Raw genomic sequence first — 25,662 nt, 5'->3', positions numbered from 1 at the left:
TTATGTCCAAATTACAAGATGATGCAGTTAAACATATTCCTGGATCTTTTTTGGCCAGTTCCATTTGCACTTGAATAAATATAGTTACGTATAAGAGAAGTAGAGAATGCCAGGCTGCATAACTGGATGCATCCTAGTAGATGGCCCCTAGCTAAATATAACTCTTTAGGGGATATGTCCTTCTGGCTGAAACAAAAACAACTTCCTTGGCTGGTGCCATCCAGGACTTGGCTTCATCTAAAGTCCAGATAAAGTCAGCATTTATGTTTTTAAAACAAACAAACAAACAGATCATAGATTGCTATTAGACATTTGTAGGCATTTATTTTTTTTAATGCTCACTAAATAATAACTACAGACATACACAGAGACAAGAAATTAAAGAAATAAGAAATAAAATAGGCAAGAAGCCTAAGAACTCATCAACAGCATACCAGAGCTCTGTAACTAATCTGCTACATGGTTCAGTTCTCCCTAAGATTCGGCAATAAAAATATCGTTAGTGGGAGAACGTAACTAGGTAATTCTTATTGCACATTTCCAGGATGGTTTGTAGGTATTAAGTTTAAACAGAAGTCAGAGAAATCACAAAAACAAACCAGTAAAAGAGACAGTTGTTCAAAGCACAAAACTAAATTGAACAAAACCCATCTGGCAAATTGGAGCAAAATCAGCTGTAATTGTCTGTATGCTATCCACCCATAACTTTGCTTGCCCTTGGAGAAGTGACACTGGTAACACAGGCTTTTTTTAATGAACCAAACCATGAGAAAACCAAACAATAAACACATCCAACAAAGAGGGAATCATCAACATATACCACTGAAACTTTCTTGTACTTCCTCACAGTGACAGTCTGCATGGAACCCATGTTAACTCGCACTATTTACATATCCAGATACATTCAAGATTAGCCAGAATAGATGTCTCTAGAGAGTTTACATGCCCACATACCTTCTTTGAGAACAAAATTGAAAATACAGTACAACTACCTGTTATGCATCATTAATGGCATTTCTAAACACAGTTGCCACAGGAGGATTTGTTTCTGAATGCAAATTTATGAAACCAGCCATTTCCTCTGCCGATGACTGATGCGTGACAAATCTGAAGTATCTGCATCTATAATTATGAACACTATAGACTTAGTGGAATATCTGGGGACAGATTTTCCAAGTATTTCAAGCTTGGATGGAAAGAAAACCAGAAAATTCCTCAACAGCTACAATAAAGACTTTAATCTCATGAAAATAAACAGTTAGCAACTGGATTTGTCTCATAACCACTGCCACAGTCTAGTTACTGTGGAATTATATTTTCTAAATAGAGTCTATATGATATTATATTGACCAAAGTTTCTAAAAGTATGACTCTTGATGAGACAGAAAAATAGTAAAGATCATTCTTGGTTGTATGCACTAGATAAATTGCCCTCTTAATATATCATCTTGTGCACACAGTCCCAAGAAGTGGTTTGTGCACTTGTAAATTGATACATGTAATAAGCTTTGCATTAAGTGCCCAAGTGCTCTATGAAACACAGAAACCTGAGAAACCCAAGAAGTATAATGGTTAGTGCATGTTTGCCTGTATTGCACATTAGCTAGTCTAATTACTGATATTACTAATATATATACAATATATATATACTAATTACTGATATTGATTAATTTAAACCTGATTCGTAGTGTGCTGCAAAATCTCATGCCAGCTGACTGCTTGATAGCAGCACCAATATACACAGGCCTATCATAGGAAAGAAGCACTTGGTGCTAGATAATCACAGTCTGAAAGTACACTCAGGTGTACTGAGTACTTTCAAGTATTTTCAGGTTGGAGGTTTGTGATCCATTAAGTCACATTCATGCTGTTGTTAAAATATGCCCCTGAACAGAGGTGAATTTAAGAGGATAAGAGAGAAAAGGAAACTTGGCACAGGGACAGAAATGCCTAATACTGGCATCACATCAAAAAGGTAACTGCACTCCAGCCTCCGCAAACAGAGGTTCTGCAGACTTCACTTTGTAAATCGCAGCAGCAGATGGCTGAAATCCACCCCCATACAATTCCCATGCCTGAAATGGCATTGCTTACGTTTACACATCCTGATAAGAAACTTGGATTTCCAAAGAACTGAGTAACTTCTTTTCTCATACATCCTGATGCCTGTTACAGGGGGGCACAGGACACTTGAAACAACAGCAAAATATCTGGCCACTATTACACAGCCAATAAACTTTTATTTAGATGTAGAAGGAAAATACGGTTAAAAGAAGAAAAATCTAGGAAGATTTATTACTCCCCTGAAATTCAGGCAAGTCCCACAGGTTCCCTGGCAGCATGTCAGCGCTTGAGCAAGAGGATGATCAGATTTTTTAAATCAAAGGCTCAAGTTAATATTGGCATACATTGCATTGGAGACTTCATCTCCATGTTGCTTCCTGATTGATACAATCTGTGTATGAGGAATAATCCAGATATTGGATTGCACATATTTGGCAGGTCTTGCACCCCTCTTCACAGACAATGGTTTTGTCATAACTGACAATGAAGTTATTGTAATACTGCTCAAACAGCTTGCTGTGTGGCACAGACAACTGCTTGGCCATTTCATATAAGCTTTCAGGCTTCAAGTCTTCAATACCATAAGCTTTAGTCAGGATGTATTCTAATTTCCAGTCCGATTCATTTTTCTTGTTGGCATCTCTGAGGTCCAAGTAAAACTGCCAAAGATCCTACAGTTTGGAAAAAAAAAAAAAAGAAGAAAAAATAGGCACGGCTGTATTGCTTTCTTCCCTGCTTCATTAAGTCTCTAGAGTGATATATTGATTAGGAAGCTGTCACTCCTCATTATTCACAAATGAATAGAAGGTCACGTCCCACCCCAAGAGCTGGGCTTACACCCAAAGCTGGTACTTGCAGTGTGGTAATGGTGGGGGGATGGGGAGAAGAAAAAGGAAACACAAAAGGCAGCAGAGGCACTGTTAGAAGTCTTTCCTGTCCAAACTGTAAACCGAACTCCACTATGCTCGTGTCTGGCTTGGGTCTGGGGCAAAAGGGTGAAATCCAGAACTCTTCTCTGTGGACACTGCTTGAAGGGCAGAATGGACAGAAAAAGAACAGCCCAGGGAGAATTCAGAGGAAAGGGAGAGATGGAGATACAGGAATGAAAGCTGCACAGGAAAGAAGCAGACAACATTAGCACAGATCTCCAGAGGGAAACCCCAGTCTCAGTCAAGCCACAGGATGTGTTGTCACTGAACTCAGCAAGGTCAAGATTTTACTTTGAATTACTGAGAGAATGTCTGAGTTACTCAGAGCCAAAATCACCATACAGGATTCACTATATCTCCAAAAAAAATAAAGAATACAGAAGTATTCTAAGTTTTCTCCTTTAAAAAGTCTTTATAATTTCCTATTAAAAGTATAAACCCTATATAGGAAGCTGCATGATTATGAAAGGCATCACATGGCTAGAAGTGTGATTTTCTTCATCTGCTCTTCTATACCCTGTAGAAGTACTTCGTGCCTCCCAAAGCTCAGGCAATCACCAGCAAACAACACTGGTATGTAAACAAACTAATAATAACTGGCATGAACCTTCTTCACCATTGCAGAGCTGAACTCCCTGCAATCAGTTTCAGGATTATGCCCAGAAAAACTCCGACCATCTTTGATTCTACATCGCAGGAATGTTCAGAGAACAGGAAGCACTGGGTAGTCTTGCAGCCAGACAGACTGACCAAGTTCTCTTTCAGATTTCATCTTCTTTGCCCAAGAAGAAAAATAACAGTAAGCACCAAAGTTCCACCGATTACCAGAATACTACAAAGGCTGACATCTCACTGTAATTTTTAGTGACAGTGTATTTAAATATTTAAGTCCTAAACAATGCTTTAAAAGCCTTACTTACCAGCAAGCTATAATCGAGAAGATCGTATTGATAGAATCTGACACCCGGGTTATTGGACTCCATTTGCCATACATTCTTCACTGGGGTTACAGCAGGTGCCACAAACAAGGAATTTACTGGCTTTTCTGCAGGAAAAGGGAGCGGAGGAAACAGTTACCTTTCAATCATTTCTTTCTCAAACATATTTTTATGGAGAACCAACACAACAAGAACTAGAGTGAGAAGCTTAGGTACATCAGCAATTTTTTACCCTGGATTAGTTACACCACTATGAATTGCTTTATTTCCATTCAATGGACCAAAATCTGTGTACCCACATTCCACTGCTTATCATTTATCTATACTGGAGGCTTCACACCAGTTCAACTATCCAAGTGCTAAATGGTCTTGCCTGCAGGTAAGGCCTCTGTACTTTGTATATTTCTACTGAAGAAATATCCAGAACTTTGAGTAGCTTTCCTCATGCTACACTTTACATGTTGCATTATGTATTTGTTCTTCGTGTATTTATAATGTTATTAGAAACACCAGGGTATCATAAACTGACTCTGACTTCACTCATCTAGACTAGCCCAGAATCTAGTTAGTAAACATTGATCTTTACAGTAACTGAAACATGAGGACATACAAAAGTTTTAATAGGCAGAATATGCAGGTAAGAGTATTGAGAGGTTCTCTGTGTAACAAAAGAAACCCTAACCATTCCTTTCTCCAACAACATCATGGTGGTGAAATCACAATGCCAGTCTCCACAAATGACAAGAAGCTTTTAAAGCCTAGAAATCAGTAAATACTTTCAGAAGAGATAACATTGAGCTCTGTATCTCAGTATGCTGATGTTGGCTATAGTATTATATTTATCTCGAATTCTCTGAAATTTTGTCAAAAAGAAAAATGACATAAAGAGAAGACAGCCTAAAACTGTACAGATAAACACAAACTGTACCACGCTACTTGAAATTTCACTGTTTGGATTTTGTCAAAATATGCAAAATTATTAAAATACTCTGGAAGCAGTTACTTGCACATGGAAACTGTAATGAGAATGCATCAAGTTCTGTTTATTCTCAGTGAAATTTGCAGTAGAGGTGATGATTTTATGCACAAATGGGACAAGGTACAAAAACATGCATGTGTAAGACTGTTCTGAAACCCATTTGAGCGTATTAAAGGCCATTTCTTTCACTTGTGTTGGATTGATTTTTACTGGACATTAATTCCATGTTAACGGTATGCAAGAAGGTAAGTCATTTAAAACTCTGGTACCCCAGTCCGCATTTTGGGCATTGCTTTTATGAGTTCACATAAAAACAAACACAGATAAGGAGCCAATTAATATTGGAATATTTTGTGTAAACCAAAGCAGTAGACTCCTCACTATGCTGTAGACACAAGTATTTAACTAGCTACTTGTTAGAGATCTTCTGATAGAGATGTAAGAGTGCTTCATACAGAAATATCCACACTTAAAATTAAGGGATTTCAAAGCAATAAACAAACTTTTCAAACCTGGGTGCTTTTCTTGAAGGGAAATTAGCTGCTCTAAGAGGTGCAACAAGCAGAGACTTTCATTCCCCTGCCTCCTGCTTACCCCTATCTTAATTAACTTTGAAGCAGCAGGGAACTCAGCAGAGAGGCACAATAATGATGCAGGAAACACAAGAACACAGAGCATGTCTAGTTGGCCTGAGAACATTCCCTTTGACACATTACACAATAGCAACTGGCTAGTACAATTTGCCCATGTCACTGAGAAAGTGGAGAGGAAAGAGTAGAAATTCTTGTCTAGGCATGAGCATTCATTAAAAATATAGGAAGCCTGCAGAGTCTCTTCAAACTTCAGAAAAAAGTCTGTCTTGCAAGGTTTTCTTTGGAAAAAATCTGCGAGTGTGTGAGGCTTGAACTTTTGTAGATAAATAGCAGAATTTCACAATTTCATTTTTCAGTTATTTACAACACAGACTGATGGGTAACACCATGTAAGAAAACATTAATTTGTTTTTAAACCAAAAGGAAAAGATGAAGGATTCAATGAGCATCATTACCTTCTTCATCCAGGAGGACCATGATACTATCTCTATGTGTGTGGCCAAAAAACTGCCCAGCAATAACACTACTGTATTTGCGAAAAATCTTCACTAGTCTCTCATTGTAATACTCCCTGATAGCCGTAGTATTCCTTGCATATGGCAAGTATCCTACTGGTACGTGTCCTATTATATACACCTAAGAAATTAGATAGAGAAAACACAATTAGCATCTTCCCTTGAAACTGATAGTTTTAGCTTTAACTTAGAAAAGGTTAACACAATTTTATTCTGATGCTATCTTTGAAATGGCATTCTGAAAGCCAGAAATCACAGCAGTTTTATTATACAAAATACAATGAATAAGTATGTTTAAATTTATAATGAGAAAAATAGTTTTTTCTTAGTGCATTCTTGAAGAAAGTTCTGCTAACTCTCTGCATGATTTTAGGGCAAAGAAAAATGTGTTCAATTGTTTCAAATGAAAATGTAAGTTAACTAGGGCAAGACTTATGATTTGGCACCTCAAGGGAATAGCAAAAAAGTTTTGTGTTAGAATATTATAGGGAATGGTCAGATATTCAGCATAAACATAGAAGAACTAATTACAATCTTTCTGTAAGTCTGTTGTTTAGACTGAGACTGGCTTCCAACGGAACAAGAAAGGGAAAGATCTCGTTTCCCCCCACTATAATATAATATTTAAAAAGAAAACAACTGTTAACATGTTTCAAACTAAACACTTTTCCTGGTCAGCTGATGATCCAATCCCCACACCAATCAATAAATGTGAGCAACAAGTTATAACCCCACTTCAAAACTGAGTATTATTAGGCAATTTATTATTATTATAGCACTCAAATTGAAGCTTGGCTAAGTTTTGTGGTTGTCAAAATCTTTTCTAATATCTAATTTTCATACTCATAATTACATAACAATGTAAATGAAATACACTAACTTTTGTCTTAGACCATGGGTGCACATTTTAAAATTGAAGGCTTAGAGTAAAAAGACTCAGAAACAAAAGTTAAAGTATTTTCCTTCTGACTCCTATAGCATTTTACATTAGAAGTGAGAAAAGGTATTTTACTGCATTATTTGAGAAAGAGTATTCAATTATTGTATTAATTGTTGTAGTATGTACATAATGTGCATATTCAATAAAGAATTATTAGTACAAATGAAACTGTGATTTTTTCCATATCTTTGGTAACATTAATATTATTCTAAAATCATATTTATATCACAGAATCATCTAGGTTGGAAGAGACCTCCAAGATCATCTAGTCCAACCTCTGACCTAACACTAACAAGTCCTCCACTAAACCATATCACTAAGCTCTAAATCTCAATTTTTCTTCTTAGTTTCTTCTTTTCTTCAAAGTTTAAACTAATAATGCCAATGGGTTCTGTTCACAACCCCTACCTTTTCCTGTTTTTGTGAAGACGCTTCCAATATTCCCTCCAGCCAGGCCAACTGGTTGGCTGGGTCTGTGATATTCACAGTCACGCTATTTGGGCTGTAATATAAGTTTGTGTTCAAACTGATTATCCTGAGTGGTTGAGAGCCAACGCTTGATTCAAACAGCTGTGTGTAGAAGCCACCTGTGAAAGTAAGACCAACATTATCTGAAAAAAGAAAGGCTTCAAAGCACAACTTTAGAATCAAAGTACAGACCAACAACATATTGTCTTCTTTCTAATAAAATAGGATGTGTTTTATCAAGCTATGTATCACCTGATCACAACAGAACATCTTAAGAATCTGTTTTCAGGAACATTTTAGTAGGAAAAGTTGACGCTGAATATTTTATGAATTCTTGCCTGTAATTGCCTTTGTTTTTGTTTCCATATGCAATTATCCAATTCACACACAAAAAGTGCCCGTAACATTTCTACCACAAACAGAGATGTAGTAATTGTTAGAAGTATACATTTCTTAAAATACTGCAAACACATAGGTTTGTCCAGGAACTAACTGTTTGAGTTTAGTAGCCTTGTACTTTGAAACTCATTTAGCTTTAGACTAGGACATAATTAAGAGCATGTCAAACAGAACTTCAACGGGTGCAATTTCATAGTTCATGGACTTCACTGAAGCCGTGACAATAGAACTGTAACAATATACTTTAACGTAAGATCTGCTCCTTTGAGTTTTATTTTCCTATTAGAATTCCTACTTCCATTCTTACCCAGATGTCCTTCTTATTCAGGACACAAAACACAAATTAAAATTCCAAATCCCTAATGTCTGGAAATTGGGTTGAATTTTTCAGTCTTTTGCTAAAACGAAAAATCATAATTAGCATATCCTTATCTTCCTAGTTTAGTAAGTTGGATACAAACATGATGTAATTAACAATACAATCACCAAGACTAGGTACTACTATAATCTGAAGAAATATATGCCTATTCCATACAGTAATAAAAACAGAAACACCATGTCATCAATTTCTGTACAACTAAAATTAACTCTTCTTGTGCATCATACATCTTTTTTTAGAAATGTACTTTTTGTGAGGTCCTGAAGGCAATAAGATACTTTATGAGTATTGGTAAAAAGCCAATAAAACTGTCCATGTTACAAGAAGCAGTAATGACTATTGCAAAGGAGAACAAATGTACCCTGAAGATAAGCATTGATATTCAAAAAGCTAAGTAACTTCTTCCAGAAGAAGCATTTTTCTTCCAGAAGAAGCATTACTGTTAAGCTGCCATCCATCATATTTGATAAGTAGACGTCTTTCACTAGACGACAGTCTAGTGAAGTTCCCACTGGCTGGGAGAGGGGAAAAATAAGCCTGTTTTAAAAAAAAAAAAAAAAAAAAAAAAAAAAAAAAAAAAAAAAAAGGAAGACCCGGGGAACTACAGGCCAGTCAGTCTCACCTCTGTGCGTGGCAATGCGGGACAATGCCAACCACAAATACAGGCTGGGCAGAGAATGGATTGAGAGCAGCCCTGAGGAGAAGGGGACCTGGGGGTGCTGAATGATGAGAAACACAACATGCACCAGCAATGTGTGCTTACAGCCCAGAAAGCCAACCATATCCGGGGCTGCATCAAAAGAAGCGTGGCCAGCAGATCAAGGGAAGTGATCTTCCCTTTCTACTCTGCTCTTGTGAGACCCCACCTGGAGCACTGCATTCAGCTCTGGGGCCCCCAGCACAAGAAGGACATGGACCTATTAGCATAAGTCCAGAGGAGGGCCAGAGAGATAACCAAAGGGCTGTAGCACCTCTCCTATCATAGAATCATAGAATCATTCCGGTTGGAAACGGCCTCCAAGATCATCAAGCCCAACCTTTAACCTAGTACTGAAGTCCACCACTAAACCATGCTACTAAGTTCTCAATCTGCACGTTTCTTGAAGACCTCCAGGTCTGGCGATTCAACCACTTCCCTGGGCAACGTATTGCAATGCCACACAACTCTTTCCGTAAAGAAATTTACCCTAATACCCAACCTAAACCTCCCCTGGTGCAACTTGAGGCCATTTCCCCTCACCTTGTCTCCTGGTGCTTGAGAGAAGAGCCTGATCCCCACCTCGCTATGACCTGTACAATTAAGGTAATTGTACAGCGCAATAAGGTCTCCCCTGAGACTCCTTTTCTCTAGAAGCTAAACAACCCCAGTTCTCTCAGCCACTCCTCCTAAGACCTGTTTTCTAGACCCCTCATCAGCTTCGTTGCCCTTCTCTGGACAAGCTCCAGCACCCCCATGTCCTTCTTGAAGTAAGGGGTCCAAAACTGAACACAGTACTTGAGGTGTGGCCTCACCAGAGACGAGAACAGAGGGACAACGAGGGGAGAGACAGAGTGCAGAGGGACAACTAAGAGGACAGGTTGAGGGAGTTGGGGTTGCTCAGCCTGGCGAAGAAAAGGCTCCAGGGAGACCTTATAGTGGCCTTCCAGTGCCTAAAGGGGGCCTACAGGAAAGCTGGGGAGGGACTCTTTGTCAGGGAGTGTGGTGATAGGACATGGGGTAATGGCTTTAAACTAAAGGAGGGGAGATTTAGACCAGATGTAAAGACAAAATTCTTCACTCAGAGGGTGGTGAGGCCTTGGCACAGGTTGCCCAGAGAAGCTGTGGATGCCCCATTCCTGGAAGTGTTCAAGACCAGGCTGGATGGGGCTTTGGGCAACCTGGTCTGGTGGGAGGTGTCCCTGCCCTTGGCAGGGAGGTTGGAACTGGGTGGTCTTTAAGGTGCCTTCCAACTCAAACCATTCTGTGATTCTAGATCATCCACTGTAACAATTCATTCTGTGAGAAAGCTAAACAAAGGGAACAAATCTATAGGATCATTAGTTCTCTAAGCCCTAGCTTTATGATGTATTACTGACATACTTTACCTCTTCTGAAGGTACTGATTGCTTCAACAGTTAGCCAAGGCTTCCAGAAATCTGCTACAGCATTGTAAACTTCACTCGTGGTTACAGGAAGCTGATCCTGTGAGACAGCAGAACTTGCCTAAGTCTTATCATTCAGACACACATACAAAAAAAAAAAAATTAATTTATCATCCCACCTGATTTCTCCCATAATACATAAGTGTAACTAGTAATCACCAGGTAGCACATCAGAAAGCAACAAAACTTCTCACCATGCAGTATTGCTGATCAGGAAAAAAATCCCAATCTTAGAACTGACAGCATTAACAATGTTAATGCATTGTTAAACTAATGCCAGAAATATTTCAAGCCTTAGGAGCACAGCTAAGTAGAAAACCATACATCCTGCAAAATTATAAACCAAAGATTCACAGTCTACCTTCTAAAAATACAGTCTCTTGGAGGAGAAGCTTGAACCCAAGTTTCTTACATAGCAGGTGAATTTTTCACACAACTTGGGATACATAGCTCCCCGAAATTCCACTAAAGCCCTCAGAAATATTTCAATGCGATTAATCAATATTTCCACGATATCCTGTAGTTCTGATTTAAAATGTAGAAGAAAAGTTTTGTCAATGTTTTCATTCACCAGCTCTAATAAGGACTGCAGCACTTTTCAGTCCAAGCCAAGCAATGCCCAAGTGCCACAGCCTGATTAGAGCCATGCTCCCATCTCACCCCGACAGGGAGATTCCAGTTTGTCCTTGCCTTTCCTAAAATACCTGCTTTGACCTTTAATGCTAGGAAAAAAAAATCAGAGGTCAAAAAATAGGAACACTATTACAGTGCATGTTTTCTTAAACACAGAATTTGACCTTTTCAAGATCTTTGAAACTAAACTTACTTTATTAGAGGCTTAGGCACTAAGTCTCCGTCTAGAAGTAGTGCAATCAGTAGTCTGTTCAGACATTTGTTGCTTGTAATGCACAGATATTGGTTACTAAGAAAGCTTTGAGTCATACCAGTTCAGCCAGAGTTAAGTCACTGAGACACAGCAAAGTCTGATCTCAGATAAGAGGCCATGTTATGGACTGAAGGTGGTTTGGTCTTGGGCTCTAAAAGGCAAATCAGTGTTCAGTGAACATTTGGATCAGACAGCAGTTAAGGCATTTGTTGTAAGCAGGGTCAAGAATGTGAAACAAAGTAAGACTATGCAGAAAGACCAAGGTCACAGTAAAAAAGTCTAAAAGGTATCCCAGTGGTTGATTAACCTGAGTAGTATTTTTAATAGGCTCTGCAAGAAAAATCATCCAAGACCGTGAAATCATTATGATGGATAGGTCAGAACGCAATAGAAAGCAATAAAATTATTTGGCGCATAGTAAGCAAACAGCCTCCACAGCTGTGGAAGAACAGTGTGTAGGCCTCTGGAACAGCCTACGGAGTGTGGCTTGCTCCACATTACTTCCAGTCTATGGTACGTATTGCCAAGCATGTCCGCAAGAAAAATAAAAATGTCTTCAAGAGCAAAAAAATCCAACAACCTCATAGTGGGGAATTTCTGGTCCCATGGTCTTTTTCCAACAGTAACAGAAAAGTATGCCAGTTCTGTGCATTAGTGGAGTCTGCCATTTCGAAACAAAGCACCACAAAAATACTCGTGTGGTTTTGGACACAAACAAAACAGTTACTTCAATAGGCAGCCTGCTTCAAAACGCTATTTGCTGTCCAGCTGCCCCTGCTGACCATCTTTTTTCTACCTTCAAACTTAATTTCACAAACAAAACTCATATTTGTCAAAAAAGTGTCACTACATTCAAATGTCAGTGTCTGCCATGTGGACTTGTATCTTTCTTTGTTTATGGGGTTACTGTATACAGCTTTTTTCCTTTATACCACAGGAGACTGCTGAATGACAACTATTCTCTGCTAACTTTTGTTTTTTAATTAAAATGAAAATAATACAACGAGTTAAACTTCATCTGAGGTGGTATTTACCAAATCATCTTTGGTGAACTAACCTTGTTTCCTGTGAGTGCACATGACAAGCTCAAGCTATACTAAAAGCTTAAGACCACAAAACTCTCCAGTCCCAGCTTGGTCTGGGCACTCACAGCTCCAAGCTATGCTACTTGCTTAGCTCTGATTTTCCTTCTCACATTGCCCTCTTCCCTCTCCAATACTCCCTGATTTAGGAATCACTAATTACAGGCAATGATACTACTATACCAAAGTCATCTACCATACTACATATCCCGCAATAGGCCTAAATAACACAGAAGGCTGGAACAAAAGCCTTTATCAAATTGTTTTAGTTGAACTGCTCAACATCCCTTCCGATCCCCTCAGATCCAATGACAGAATTTGTTTCTCAGTCCTGTGCGCTGCCAGATCACCTTGCAATATGCTTTAAAGGACAAATGAAGCAACTGTTTATTTTTGTGCTATGCCAAGAAAAATATTCACAGATCACTGACTGTAAAGAAGCACTGTCCTCAGCTGCAATGGCCCACATATCCAGTAAATAGTTAATGGGAATATTTCTAAATTTTGAATAAGGAAAGAAAGAAAGACACATTTTAGTAGTAGTGGCAAAACTATGGGAACATTACAAAAGTTATTCCATCAGTGTGACAAAAACAAACAAACAAACAGAAAAACCATTAATGTCCACAGGTAAACTTCCAGTTGGTCTTTCAGCACGTCTTGAACTTTACCACATGCTGCCAGATGCACTAAGGATGTTATCTCTGTTATGTTAAACTATTGTACACACACCTGACTTACACATATGTAAGGCTTACATAGCATGAAAAAGTGTGTATTGACACACTGATGAGACCTGGTGGTTCTAAGCCACAAGGAGAGGAATGGTTAACAGTAAATTTGCATCACCTCAGGCAATGTACAGATTTTACCTGACACCAATATTTGGTTGGGTAACTTAACACATAGAAATGTACTTTGTATTTTTGATTGGAATTATTTATTTATCATTTGAAATGCTAATTGGAGAACCCTGGGATACTGTTTCCAGAATAACATTTATACAAATTTCACTGTTATTTTTTTTTCCTCATACTTGCCCTCTGAAGAGTTAGAAACACACTCAACATGGTACCTAAAAAAATTTTGTATTTGTTTTACCTGTGGCCAGTAATCATGATTTCCCAAGGCTGGGAAAACCTGAAGATCTGGAAAGAAACTACGAATTGTAGAACTCATATTGCCAATGATGTTAATGACGAGCTTTGTCGAGAGTTCTTTCACTGGAACATGAGGAGGGCTATCTCTGAAAAAGGAGAAGGTTTTATTAACAAAGAGTTTAAGATTAGAAGTCATAAGCTATAATATAGCTTGATTCTAGATACATCTTACAGAACCCACTACCTAATATATTGTCAAAGGACATCTAAAAAGATATCCACTTTATATTTAATGACCTTAAGACAAAAATACAGTGCCTCCCATGATAATTCATTCCAGTCAGTTATTCCTCTGACCTTTCCTTTTGCTTTCATTTTTCTACTTTCCACCCTCCCCGCAGCACGTTTATTAACTTGCACTAATAAAGTCATGTGGCACGTGTCACAGTGAACAGTCCAACAATACCCACAAATGGTTACAGAGATCAAAATCTCTTCCTGAGGCCTTATATACTCAATCTTCCACTTATTAGCTACTCAGACAAGTGGAGACTCTTTAAAAGTAGCATTTGTGAGATACTAAACTGAGGATGTGTTGGTGTGAATATAAACTTGTGAATTACTGCACTATATGCCTATCCAGCTGTTAAAAGCTTTAACTGTAGAGTGACTTAAACACTTACCCCGTCCAAATCATGAATGAAGCCTGCTGCTTTGAATCCTTCATGAATGTAAATGCTGACAAAATAAGTTGATACGGAGAATCACACAAAAAGTCTCCAAAAGGTCCTGGGTTAGAGGCATTGGCTCCTTTGGAAGAAGAACAAACTTTGGTGCGATCAGGGGTAATGTGGTAAGTTGGATCTAAATGCAGATCAGATACATGCCAGAACTGTCCTGTTTACAGAAAATAAAGATTAAAGAAAATGCATTATTTCTCACCAGGCTTCTAAGAATCCCATTCCTTATATAGCCTGGGAAAAAAAAAATAATTAGCTGAATCTAAAGTTGAACAGGAATCCCTGACATTGACTTCAAAAAAGTGCAAGTATTTCACTCAAAAAATATATAATAGTTCTGTGACTTTCTGATTACAACTTGCAAATGTGAACTGGGTACACATGGATAACCCCATGTTTGCTCCATTTTTTTCTACTGCTGTTCCTCTTTGAAGTTTTGTAAAGGAGAATGAATTTAACAAATTGCTGATTATCCTGCCTGATAAGTGTGCATGAGTGGTGCATTCCTGATAAGACTACTTCACATAGTCCGCTTAGAAAAACTGAAAACAGAAGCAGAGGCATAGGTTTCAACAATTCAACAGAAAAAAAAAATGGAGGTTGGTAGGGGCTGGAATATGGAGCTCCTTTTCATTTATAGCAATCTGGAAACTGAAGAGCAGAGGAGGTGATAGAGGGACTTCTCCATTCTACCACCTGAAAAGAAAGGGAGTAACAATTTTAATTATTTTTCTACACCTTCCCTGGCTGGAGGCTGCTATAAAAGATAATGGTCTAGAAGGAAAGGCAAGAAACAGCATGTGTGCGGATTTCAAAGCGCTTCTCCCTAGCAGCCACAGCAGCAAAAAGACTGGGCTTCTTACCAAAGAGAGGTGTGTCAGCCTTAAATACTGAGTATTTTCTAGGCTGACACATTCTTAGTCACTTGTCACTTAGCACTGCTCAGGAAAAAAAAAACAAACAAACTCAAGAGCACGGGAATATATTGAACAAGATGAATTAAGCTTGTATGAGACTAGCAGCCTTCAAGTTCCATGTAAAACATGAGCAATTTCTCTCTGTCAGTTTCAAAGCATTTGGAAAAGGCAAGTCTATCCGCGGCACTAGTTGTGAAACCGGGACAGATATAAATTGATTTTCCCAAGGTCACATGCTCGCTCAGCAACAGAGCAGGCAACACACGGCTCGACCTTGTGGAGCTTTATTTCAGGAAGCAAAGCCCAGCAGCAACCTTTCAGATCTACAACGCTACGCCTTCTGCGAGCACAAGACGCGGAAACGCCTGAACACTGCTGCGCGCTTGGTTTGAGACGTCTGTGCTCACAGGGACGGCAAATCCCATGCAAACAATGTCAGAGCACTCACCTGTGGCTGTTACTGTGCCGGAAATCAGGCCAGGCAAAGCACGCTGCTGGCTGACAGCACAGACACAGCACTCGTGTTTGCAGGGCATGCTCCAGGGCACCGCACGGCGGGCAGGGCACGGCTCACCTTACCTGACACCGGCTGGAGCGCGGCATACCCTGCCGACTGCCTGGAGACCCTGGTTAACCCCCACCTACCTAAACAGCACTGCATTCAGTTAGCTAAAAGTTACAGCTAGCTGGGACGTAAACCGGCAGCAGCCTATATTTGGGTAAAAACACGCAGGGAGGCGCCAGACGGGACTTGCCCCTCGAGCCGGGGTACGCTGCGGGTTATGGGACTCGCAGCCAAGGCAGCCGGCCCTGCTGGGGGTGGCAGAGGATCCCCGGGGCTGGCAGGGGACCCCCGAGGCTGGAGGGGCCCCGGGAGGCTGGCGGGGCCCTCCCCTCCCGGGGCCCCCATCGGCCGGGCGGGCACCGCGAGCCGCCGCTGCCCCCTCGCCCGCCGCCCCTCCGCGGGGCCGGGCCCCCGCCGGCCCCCGCTCTGCTACGGGGCCTGTCGGCGGCCTCACTCACCCAGAGCCGAGCGGGGCCCCGGGCCAGCCGGCGCTGCCTCGGCCGCTCGCAGCAAGGAGTAGAGCAGCGCCAGGCCGAGGGCCAGGCGGGCGGCGCGTCCCCCCGGCGGCTCCATGTTGGCGGTGCCGGGAGGGCCCTGCCCGCCGACGGCTGCTCGCGGGACCGCCCCGGCCGGGAGGGGAGGAAAGGGGCGAGCCCGGGGTTGCCCGAGCCCGGGCAGCGTGAGGAGTTCTTGGCAGACGTAGGGGAGGCCAGAGCGAGTCTAGGGTAGCTTTTGGAAGGAAGGTTCCTCACGGGAAAATGCTGAGTTATATTGTAAACACCAGCCCCACTGTTACGCGTTACCGTAGAGGAGCTCATTGCTCAAGAATAGTTTCCTGTGGAGGACTCGGTGTCAGTTTTAGTAGCAAATTAGAGTAATTGTCATCAATCCCCAAACTGCCCCTCCATGTCCACCTGCTGAGGGTGGTTTTCTATTCGGATCTTCTTTCCAATGGCTTGCAAAGCCAGTTTTAGCAGAGCTGGAGGTCCCTTGTGTCAGTGTTTCCTTCACTTTCCCGCTCTCTCGTCTGAACAGTGCCACAGGCACTTCATGAATACCACACTTCTCCATTTTTTCTTGCCCTTATTTACTTTGGCATTAATATTGTTCATCTTTAGAACAGGAAAGTACCTCACAAATAAGATTTATGATGGTTTCATATGTTACATATAGAATGCACATCTGTATGGAAAAGCCATCTTTTTTAAAAAGTGAAAGTAATGTAAAATGTTCAACATTCAGGCTTTATGTGTAAACCAAGTTTTAACAGTCTCGGTGTTCTTTGTCTCATATTTAAAACTTTTTTTTTCTTTTTTTTCACTTCATGCCCCATAAATCACTTGTCACAAAGATGAATGCCACTAATGGAGACCCAAGTCTGTGTTCCTCAGTAATGAAGTAAAAACAGCTGTTCCCATCTCTCTGCGGAGAGGTGGCAAGGACCACAGCCAGTGTGATGAATACACACATGGGCGGATAGGCAGAGATGGGGTGAGACAAATGAAAGCTGAAACTGAGGTTTAAATGAGCAAATAAAACCAAAGGACAAAAGATGCTGCTTAAGCACATGGAGGCTGAAACAGCCCAAAACAAAAAGCATCCAGCTCCCCATACCATTGAAACAAGTTTACATTTCTCTGATGAAAAGTTAGCTCCCAGATTTTAAGTGATCAATATCCACCATTTAAAACATATTTATGATAGCTCATAATTAAGGACTGTCTTTTACGTTTCTAGTGTTCCCCATAAGGAAAAAGAAAGAAAAAAAAATTGATGTTCTTTTCAGGCAGCTTCTGTGTGAAAAAGTGAAGCTGACAAATTAAGGCTTGTATTGTTGTTGGCTAGATGCCACAGTTGTGTCTGAACTTTTATTGGATGAGTGAGATAAGCTATTGAGGTTACCTTAGCCCTTAAGGAAGAAAGCTGTCTATCTAAGGAAGCAAGAAGCCACTTCCCATGATATCCAGTTGCAGATCTGAGGGGAGGCACAGTACAGGATCAGGCCTGGGAGGTTAGAAAGGGCTCCCCTCCTGCACCTCCCTCTGCAGCCACACTCCCCCAGTACTGAGCAACTGAATGCCACAGCTCCACTGTTTAAAGGCTTGCAGCTACCTACATCTCAATATGTGCCACCAAGCCAGTGTGTCCGAAAACATGGGAGTTTCCAAGCATGCTCCTCCATGATGCCAGCAACTGCTTCAGTTTTCCTAAGAAGATAAAGTATAGGACAGTTTTTGCCCCACTAATGTTTTAGGGAATATTTTCCAGGAAGGTTTTAATTTAATTTTTCTACACAGTATTTTATCTTAAATTGCTCACAGTGCATTGTTAATTCCAGTACATATTTGCTATGAAACTACAGTGCAGGGAGAGGAATCTCAGAAGGTTTGTCTTGTATTGTTTTCCCTCCCACCCCTGTGGAGAAAGATGAAAGACAAGCTTTGTATGTTGGGTTCCCCCAGTCCTGCCCTTTATCTTGTCAGTCCTTTCCTCCCATCCTGTGAAACACTTCACTCTTTGAACACTGATGTACTTTAGTCTTCTGTATATTTGCAAAAACCAACAAAAAAACCCCACACCAACCAAATCAAAAACAGAGAAATAACTCTCATAACTATTAAAACAAAAACTATGGGAATCCCACAGAAATCAAAGGCTGTCTATCTGATGACCTTAGCAGGACAACCGGATAGCAAGTTTCAAGTGAAGAGGGGAGCTGAAACTGGGTTGAACCTCTCACCTCTGCCTACACAAAAAGACAGGGGCTTTATTTAGATTGCTTCAGCAAAGCTACCTCTTCTGAATGAAGGCAGTTTTTCATTTCCCATGTATCCCACATTCCATACAGCCAATGCCCCAGGGTTTTGTATCACATGCTTTCCTACTGCTTAACTGAGAAAAAGGAACTTTTACAACTCCCTCTAAAACACTGGCATATTATCCCATAAAATGCAAAAGGAGCACAGGTTTAAAAAACGTTTTAATTTCTGTTGAATCTCCATTCCAAAACAATTCAAATATGTTCCATTTACTGTAAAAAAGAAAGGCAAGTGTTTCAGAGTTTTAATGCAAAGTTTAACCTGTTGCACTATACAGCACAAGTCTGCCAATTTGATGGCATAAAGTTTTCTTTTTTTTTTTTTTTTTTTTAAAAAAAACACCCCCCAAAAAATCTTTATTAATACTTCATACCAGAAATGTGCATTTAAGCTACTTTCAGTTATGGACGGTACATTAATCCATCCAGAAGTAACATCTGGACAGGGGTCAGGTAAACTATGCTTTCTCATAGTGGCGAACAGCAACCACATCACCAAAGGTAAGAGTCTGCAAGTTCAAGGAAAAGACAGCAATGTTAGATACTGGACATTTTCTGTAAAGACTTAACACATACTAAGAAGTCCATATGAGAACAACGTTGTTTTATATTGCATAATTTATAAAAAAATTTACATTATTGATATTTTAAGTAAACAAGAGGAAAAATTTCAAAGTTATGGTTCCCATATTAATGTAACTTTATCCTTGCTACTTTCAAACCAAAGAAACACATAATACACACAATACAGCTAAAGTGAGGCTAGAAATGACTTTTAATTTTTCTAATTTTGTGAATGTAATTTCTTAAATTTATCATTTTAATACAGATTTAACACTTATTTTGCTAAAGTTAATCAAAATGTGCAGTCTAAAATCCAACTCCCCTATTTCTGTATTCTATACTATTCTGCATACGCATATACTTAAGGAGAATCTCATACTAAAATGCATTCTATGCACTTATATGGCTAGAACTGCCAAATATTCCAGTTACTGCAGTTATTTAAAAACACTAAGTGCTGTGTGTGAGCTTTGGAGGTATTTTGCTAATTGGAATATAGCATCTCACTGCATTCAAATTCCAAAGGAAGTGCTTTTCTGTGTATGTGTTTCTGTTTCCAAAAACAAAATGTACTTTTCCTTGAATCACTGTCACACTATGCTGCACTGACTATAAACTTTAAAAAGTTTATTATTTGTAAGTCTCCATCCACACAGATACTCTTTGAAGTATTCAGAAAATAAAGCTACCTGTTTTTCTCCAACAGCCAAATCACATAGATTAATTAAAATAGCTGAAGAGGTTTTATTTTGAAAGCTACAACTCTACGCCAAAAATAAGCATGAGTATTGTCAGTCTGGACATTAAATACAGTAACTTATACCATTTATCCATCCCATACTCCTGTTCCTGAAAAGTCAGGAAGATAATGGGAATTTAAAACAAGAACGATTTTTCTTCAGACTATTGCTGTTTTAATCAGTTTTCAACAAGATAGGAAGAATAAGCCCTTAAATGAAATATGAAAATACTATTACCTCCTGCAATACTCAAGTTATATTTTCCTACGGAAATACTTGTTCTGTGCAGTTAAACTGCATTTACATGTGCATATATAAAACATTTTTAAAGAAATCTACATTATCACTGACAACAAATCATTGCCTATATAATAACCAAGAACTTCATAATTTGCAAATCACCGCAACTATTTACTTATTTATTTTTGCTTGTGCGTTCACATAAGGTCTAGAAAGAAAGGATACACTTGGCATATGTACAGGCTGGCCTGCCTAAAACCATTAGCAATTTTTGAATAGTCAGTAAAACTAGATGCAAAAGAAAAAATAAACATTTGAAAAATCTCTGCTAGCTTTCCCCACCAATTAGTTTTAGGTTTTGTGTGCAAGCAACACTTACCCGCAAAGTTGACAAAGTTTGAGATAACGATATTAGTGGTGTATGTGAACGCTCAGTGATTTTTATACTTACCATTACCATTTTGCCATCCTTTATTTCTCTAACAAAGTTTGTCTCTTTGCCATCCCACTTCTGTACGTGAATTAGCTTGTCTCCATCCAGGGTCACAACTGACTGTGAGAAATCAAAAAATACAGACACTCATTGATTTGGAGGTATTTAAGATTCTACTCGCATGTTAGAATTCTAGAATTCTCTCTAGATCCACATGCATCTACTGAAAAGATAAAGTAGTCCCAGCCATTTTAAAGCCAAGCACATGAATAATCCTTGTTTTAAGGGCGAACTCCATACAATTAGCATTTGTATCAAAGAAAGGAAAAAGTTTCCTTTGAGTTCCAGTCTCAGAGGCAACATCCTTTCAGATGTGCTTTGGGGTAACTGTTATGTTAAGCCCTCAATGACACAGGGAGAAGGCGTTCCCTCATTTCAACTGGAAAAAGTTGTACCAAATGATCTTTCTATCAAAAGAAAAATGAGCACCCAACAGAATTCCTCAACACTAGGAGGTAGAAAGGGGGCTGAAGACACAGTATGTTGATTCAGACAAGACACAGTACAAGTACACAAGTAAGATGCAATCTTGCCTTTTTCTCCTGTCCTTCACAGTGCTACAACTAGCAGTAGCAGAAGTTACTTTTTCTTTTTTTTTCTCCTTTGATCCCACCCTGCAAAGGATACAACCTTGGGGGGTGGGGAGGGGGAAGAAAAAAAAAAGCCACTGCAGCCCAAGAGTTCACTTACTTTGCAGTTTCTATCATCTGGGGTAGTTTCATCAAATTCCTCTCCAAGTTTAAAGCTGATTTCTGTGTTTTTGAAAGTGCTCTGAGTCCTGATCACTACTTTGTCCCCCTCGCTGCTGATAATCACAGTCGGTTTAGTCACATTTCCCACCTGCCGTGTAGCAAAACCCACTCCTAAACCCGCAAGGAAAAACAAAGATCCATCAGACATTCGTTATCCTAAAACATCCTTCCCGCCACACACCGAGGCGCACAAACCTCCTCCCCCGCTCCACAGCTTTAGATTACCAGTGAGAAATGCCACTTTTCGCGCCGATCCCGCCCGTGGACCGCGGCTGCCCCCGCCACCCGTCTCCACACGGCCGCAGCCCCGGGCCTGCCGCTGCCCCCGCTCGGTGCCACGAGGAGCCGCCGCTCGGGGGCACGGCGAGCGCCAGCAGCCCGCGGGCCCCGGCAGCGCTCGTCCTTACTTCGTGCTCGCCCTGCCGCCTCCTGCAGCCAGGGAGGGGGCTCTCCTGCATTTCGGGCTTCCCACGGCGCCCCAGACCCGGCTCTCCCGGCTCTACCTACCCAGCGCCTTCATGTACTCGTCGAAGTTGTGGCTGTCCACCAGCTTCCACGTCGCGCAGAAAGCCTCGACCATGGCGGCCGGGTGCGAGTGCTAGGGGTACCAGGGAGCGCCGTGCCGCCCGCGCCGCCCCGCATATAAAGCCGGCGCCCGGCGGGGGGCCGGCAGGCGGGGATGGCGGCGGTCCGCCCCCGCGGGCAGGCCGGGGGCCGCGGCCCGGAGCCTCCCCGCCCCGCCGGGGGAAGGCGCTCCCCCGCCCCGCCGCCGCCGGGGCCCCCGGGAGGGCGCTGAGGGGCGGCCGCGGGCAGGCCCCGGGCGGGAAGGGGCGAGGGCCGCTGGCTGCTGGGGAGGGGAAGGGGAGCGCTGGGTGCCCAGGGTTGGGGCAGGTGGTGCCCACCCGGGGGTCTGCTGTGGGTGGAAGGGCAGAGGGATGCGCTTGGCAGGCCTGCTCACCTCAGCACCCCACAGCACCAACCATCCACGCTGTACTCCCGCTGCCAAAAAAGAAGCGGGTGCCAAATGTGAAAGACCTGGCTTGAATAAAAATGCGTTACCACAGAAACACCTCCATTAGAAGCCTTCCCTTTAGGCCTTTCCAGCCAAGTTTGTTCAGTGTTGGCCAAGTGCAGATTCCTTTCCCCTGCCATCTTGTGCCGTTCATCCCGATGCTGCCTGAAATTGGCATTTGCTATTGTTGTGTGGAAACAGCGTCTTGCCTCCCAAACTGACACCATCTGGAAGCTAAGAATGAGCAAAGAACGAAAGGAAATTGCTTAAAACCATTTCATCTAGTAAGATTTTTTAATGCCAGAGAGTCTTTCCCTTCTTCTAGTTCTTTGAAATTCCTTGAAAGTTCATCTTCTGAGAGTTTTTCAGAAAGCAGCCCAGCGCTGTGGTTCAAGTTATGGTGTGAGCTTTTCCTGACCTATGGCTGGGATAGGTTCCAGAGTCATGAATCTAGCTCTTCGCTCTTGCAGCAGTACTCAGGGATTAAGTGAAAGTGATTTCCTGTGCTTTAGGAATAAAACCTCAACAATTGTCTACCTGGTCCAGCCACACGAAATATAAATAATTGTGAATATTTTCCTAATATTTTAAAAGTAGCTTTGGACTGTCATTTGCATTTCTTTTAGGCTCTTGTGGTATGGCACCTTCTTTGGGTATAGGGCAATTGATGCTTGATTTGTCACGTTTTGACTTGGCCTCAGAAAGAATTAACCCCTCTCTGAATTAACCCCAGGGATATAATCCTAATTCCTTTTACCACACAACACATTTTTGTTAGTTTTGATAACCTAACTAAGGGTATGAACTAGTGCATCTATTCCTCTTCAACCTTCCATCTACTTACGCTGAAGTACAGACAGAGACATAGTGTTGATAGTTACGCATGCCCTCTTGCAGCTCCTCAATTTATGTCCAACTTCCTCTTCTGACCTGTATTTCTGAGACTTTTCAACTCACGTTCAGAAACACAGGGAGAGCAAGAGCATCACTTGAAATTACAGACCACCAGTTGTTGCTTGTAAGGCTGAAAGGACAGAAGTCCCTTTTTTTGGTCTAAGTTGAAAAATGCTGTCTCCTAAGTATGCACAGAATATCAACATTACCAGTGCATCTCACATGCATGTCCACTAACCTAATGCCTGTAGTCAGTCAAACCCTCTATAACCCCAGTGTAATCAGTAAACCCTGCTCCCAAAGGCCATCCAGGGTGAATGTGGGACAGCTCTAACCTTCAGCCTTTGAATAAAGGACACAAAAAATGCTTTTTGCTACCTTTCCCCTCTGTTATAGCCCTGTTTCACAGGCCCCCAGGCATTCAGAGAATGAGGGGCACAGACTCAGGTCAATTCAGTTCAACCCTTAAAAAAAATAATAATAATTTGTTCAGGAAAAAAAAAAAAAAAAAAAAAAAAAAAAAGCACAAAATTGCCACCAGGCTCATGTGATGGAAAAGTTTGACCAACAGGTTGTCTTAGGTGGATTCCTCATAATCAATGTTGGGAGCTGCTGAGAATCTAGTCAGTGTGGCCTGTCACTAAAGGCTTAGCACTCTGGTTATGGAAAAGTAGTAAAATTAGTGCAGGTAGTGTTTGAAGTCAGGTTTATCTAGCTTTCTGCCATGTCCTGCTGTGGATCTAACACAGGAGGGCTACTCTTGCTACAACAACTCAATTAAACCTATCCTTTCAGCATCTTTGTAGTACGATAGCCATTATTACTCTGTAGAGTTTGATCAATAGTTAATGTGATATTATGTTATAAGACTTTCAGATAATTTAGAGATGACTGTATTATTCAAACATTTCTGTGTGTGGATCAGCAGACCCTGAAGCTGGAGAACATCTTTGCATGTGTCCATGTACGCAAGAAAAAAGTAGCAGTGACACCAAATCCTAACTCTCCTGATATGAAAGCAAGTGTTGGCACTCAAAGACCTTAGGTATTAAATCCCACTGAAAGCCAACATGATTCAGGGTCCTAACTCACTCAGGCATTTGGGGAATCTCATAAAAGGGACTACTTTTGAATTAAGCACATTGAAAATTATGTGTAGCAGGAAGCAGAAGAGATTTCCTAGAGAGCAGACTAGGGTATACTCAACACATTTTAACCTTGTTTGAAGCCCTGCTGTGACTCTGTTCAGCTTTGATCTCAGCGTAATACAGAAATGACTGGATTTTAGTAGCTGCTGTGTCAGATGGAATGATGTTGCTTCAGGGCTGAGAATGATTTGATTTTTGGTGCTGTGGAAAAATCTAATGTCAAACAGGGCAGTAGAATGTCCTTAACGAAAATTATCTCATGCATCCTCTAGCTGATTTGCTGACCCCAATAATAAAAATAAACAATAGTGCTTTTTGGTGAGTCAGAAAATTACTAAGTTTAGTGATGTGCAGCTCCTTAGATATCCCAGTTTAAACAAAAGAGATAAATGCCTGATGAAGAAAATGCCTAAATATGCAGCTGCACAAGTGGTCATAGAATGGTCCTAGGTATAAAGAAGCTGTAAGAATCCAGTTTTGTGCTATGTAAGCACCACTGGAAGGGCTTTGCTGGAACAGCAGACCATATGGTAGGCAAAGCTCAAGGTAATTCAGATGGGAGCAGGGAAGACATGTTTATACCACATGCCTTCTAAGAGCAAGGCGTACCTTAGGCAAAGCTTAAGGTACATGTTAGCAGGCTTCCTATTAGTGTGAAAGTTCAATTAAAATAATGCCAGGACAGGCTAACATCAGAGCACAAGTTATGTTAAGATCTGTTCCTGGTGTCTCTGGCTAATTGGTGAACACAGAGTGGTCTATGATTGTGGATTTCATTTTGATAGACTCTCTCTGAGGATACAAATTGATGCAACATGAGATTAGGAAAGACCTGGAAAGTAAATACCTGCTAATACCTCATTATGAACTGTTAAGACATTTATTCACATTAATTTAAGCTGATAGGACAGCTGGTATACAATGGTTTAAAGAGTGAGGGAAATACTACTAAATATCTCCAGGGTCTTACCTTCTTAAGGGTATTTTGGGGCTTGTTGTCTGATATCTTATATTACTATATGTGCCATTCAGAGGACTCTGAAGACTGAGGCTCTCCTCAAAAAAAAATTAGATGGTGCTAGAACTAGTCATCTTCCTGGCTCCCAGTTCTATCTATTGAAGATTAAGTTACTTTATCTTAGTACCATTAGGCCTTTGGTTATTTTAATATTTGCCTTTGCTTTCTTTTGTGTTTAAGCATAGAAAAGCTATTTAAAAAAACTTCAAAAGGTTAACAGAAATGTTAGGTGTCACTTACAACAGCCGCCTAGTTATTGCGAAATCAATACTAAAAAACAGCTTTCCAGACTTACAACTTCAGCATGGCTAAATGCGAAGTCATACACCAGAGGAAGAAAGAAAAGC

The 25,662-nt window shown here is 40.9% G+C and overlaps 2 protein-coding genes across 3 annotated transcripts; both read right to left on the bottom strand.

Annotated features, from left to right (window-relative positions):
• Positions 1-298: 298 nt before the first annotated feature.
• Positions 299-16,258, bottom strand: SMPDL3A (sphingomyelin phosphodiesterase acid like 3A). 2 transcript variants are annotated; one of them, XM_035538909.2, is made up of 8 exons: positions 16,095-16,258; positions 14,098-14,311; positions 13,416-13,560; positions 10,290-10,386; positions 7,367-7,545; positions 5,959-6,139; positions 3,914-4,038; positions 299-2,735 (listed from the first exon to the last, which is right to left on the bottom strand). In XM_035538909.2, the coding sequence occupies exons 1-8, from the start codon at positions 16,207-16,209 to the stop codon at positions 2,424-2,426; spliced, it is 1,368 nt and encodes a 455-aa protein (XP_035394802.1). In that variant the 5' UTR covers positions 16,210-16,258; the 3' UTR covers positions 299-2,423. The 2 variants fall into 2 exon arrangements, with proteins under 2 accessions (XP_035394802.1, XP_050565895.1); XM_050709938.1 differs by lacking the exon at positions 16,095-16,258 and adding an exon at positions 15,520-15,749.
• A 2,340-nt stretch (positions 16,259-18,598) lies between these two features.
• Positions 18,599-21,923, bottom strand: FABP7 (fatty acid binding protein 7). Its single transcript, XM_035538991.2, has 4 exons — positions 21,751-21,923; positions 21,182-21,354; positions 20,450-20,551; positions 18,599-18,963 (listed from the first exon to the last, which is right to left on the bottom strand). The coding sequence occupies exons 1-4, from the start codon at positions 21,821-21,823 to the stop codon at positions 18,913-18,915; spliced, it is 399 nt and encodes a 132-aa protein (XP_035394884.1). The 5' UTR covers positions 21,824-21,923; the 3' UTR covers positions 18,599-18,912.
• Positions 21,924-25,662: the final 3,739 nt, after the last annotated feature.

Source organism: Cygnus atratus, chromosome 3, assembly GCF_013377495.2.
Source record: "Cygnus atratus isolate AKBS03 ecotype Queensland, Australia chromosome 3, CAtr_DNAZoo_HiC_assembly, whole genome shotgun sequence".
Taxonomy (NCBI): domain Eukaryota; kingdom Metazoa; phylum Chordata; class Aves; order Anseriformes; family Anatidae; genus Cygnus; species Cygnus atratus.
Note: the sequence above shows the minus strand (reverse complement) of the source record. Positions and strands in the feature narration are given on the sequence as shown.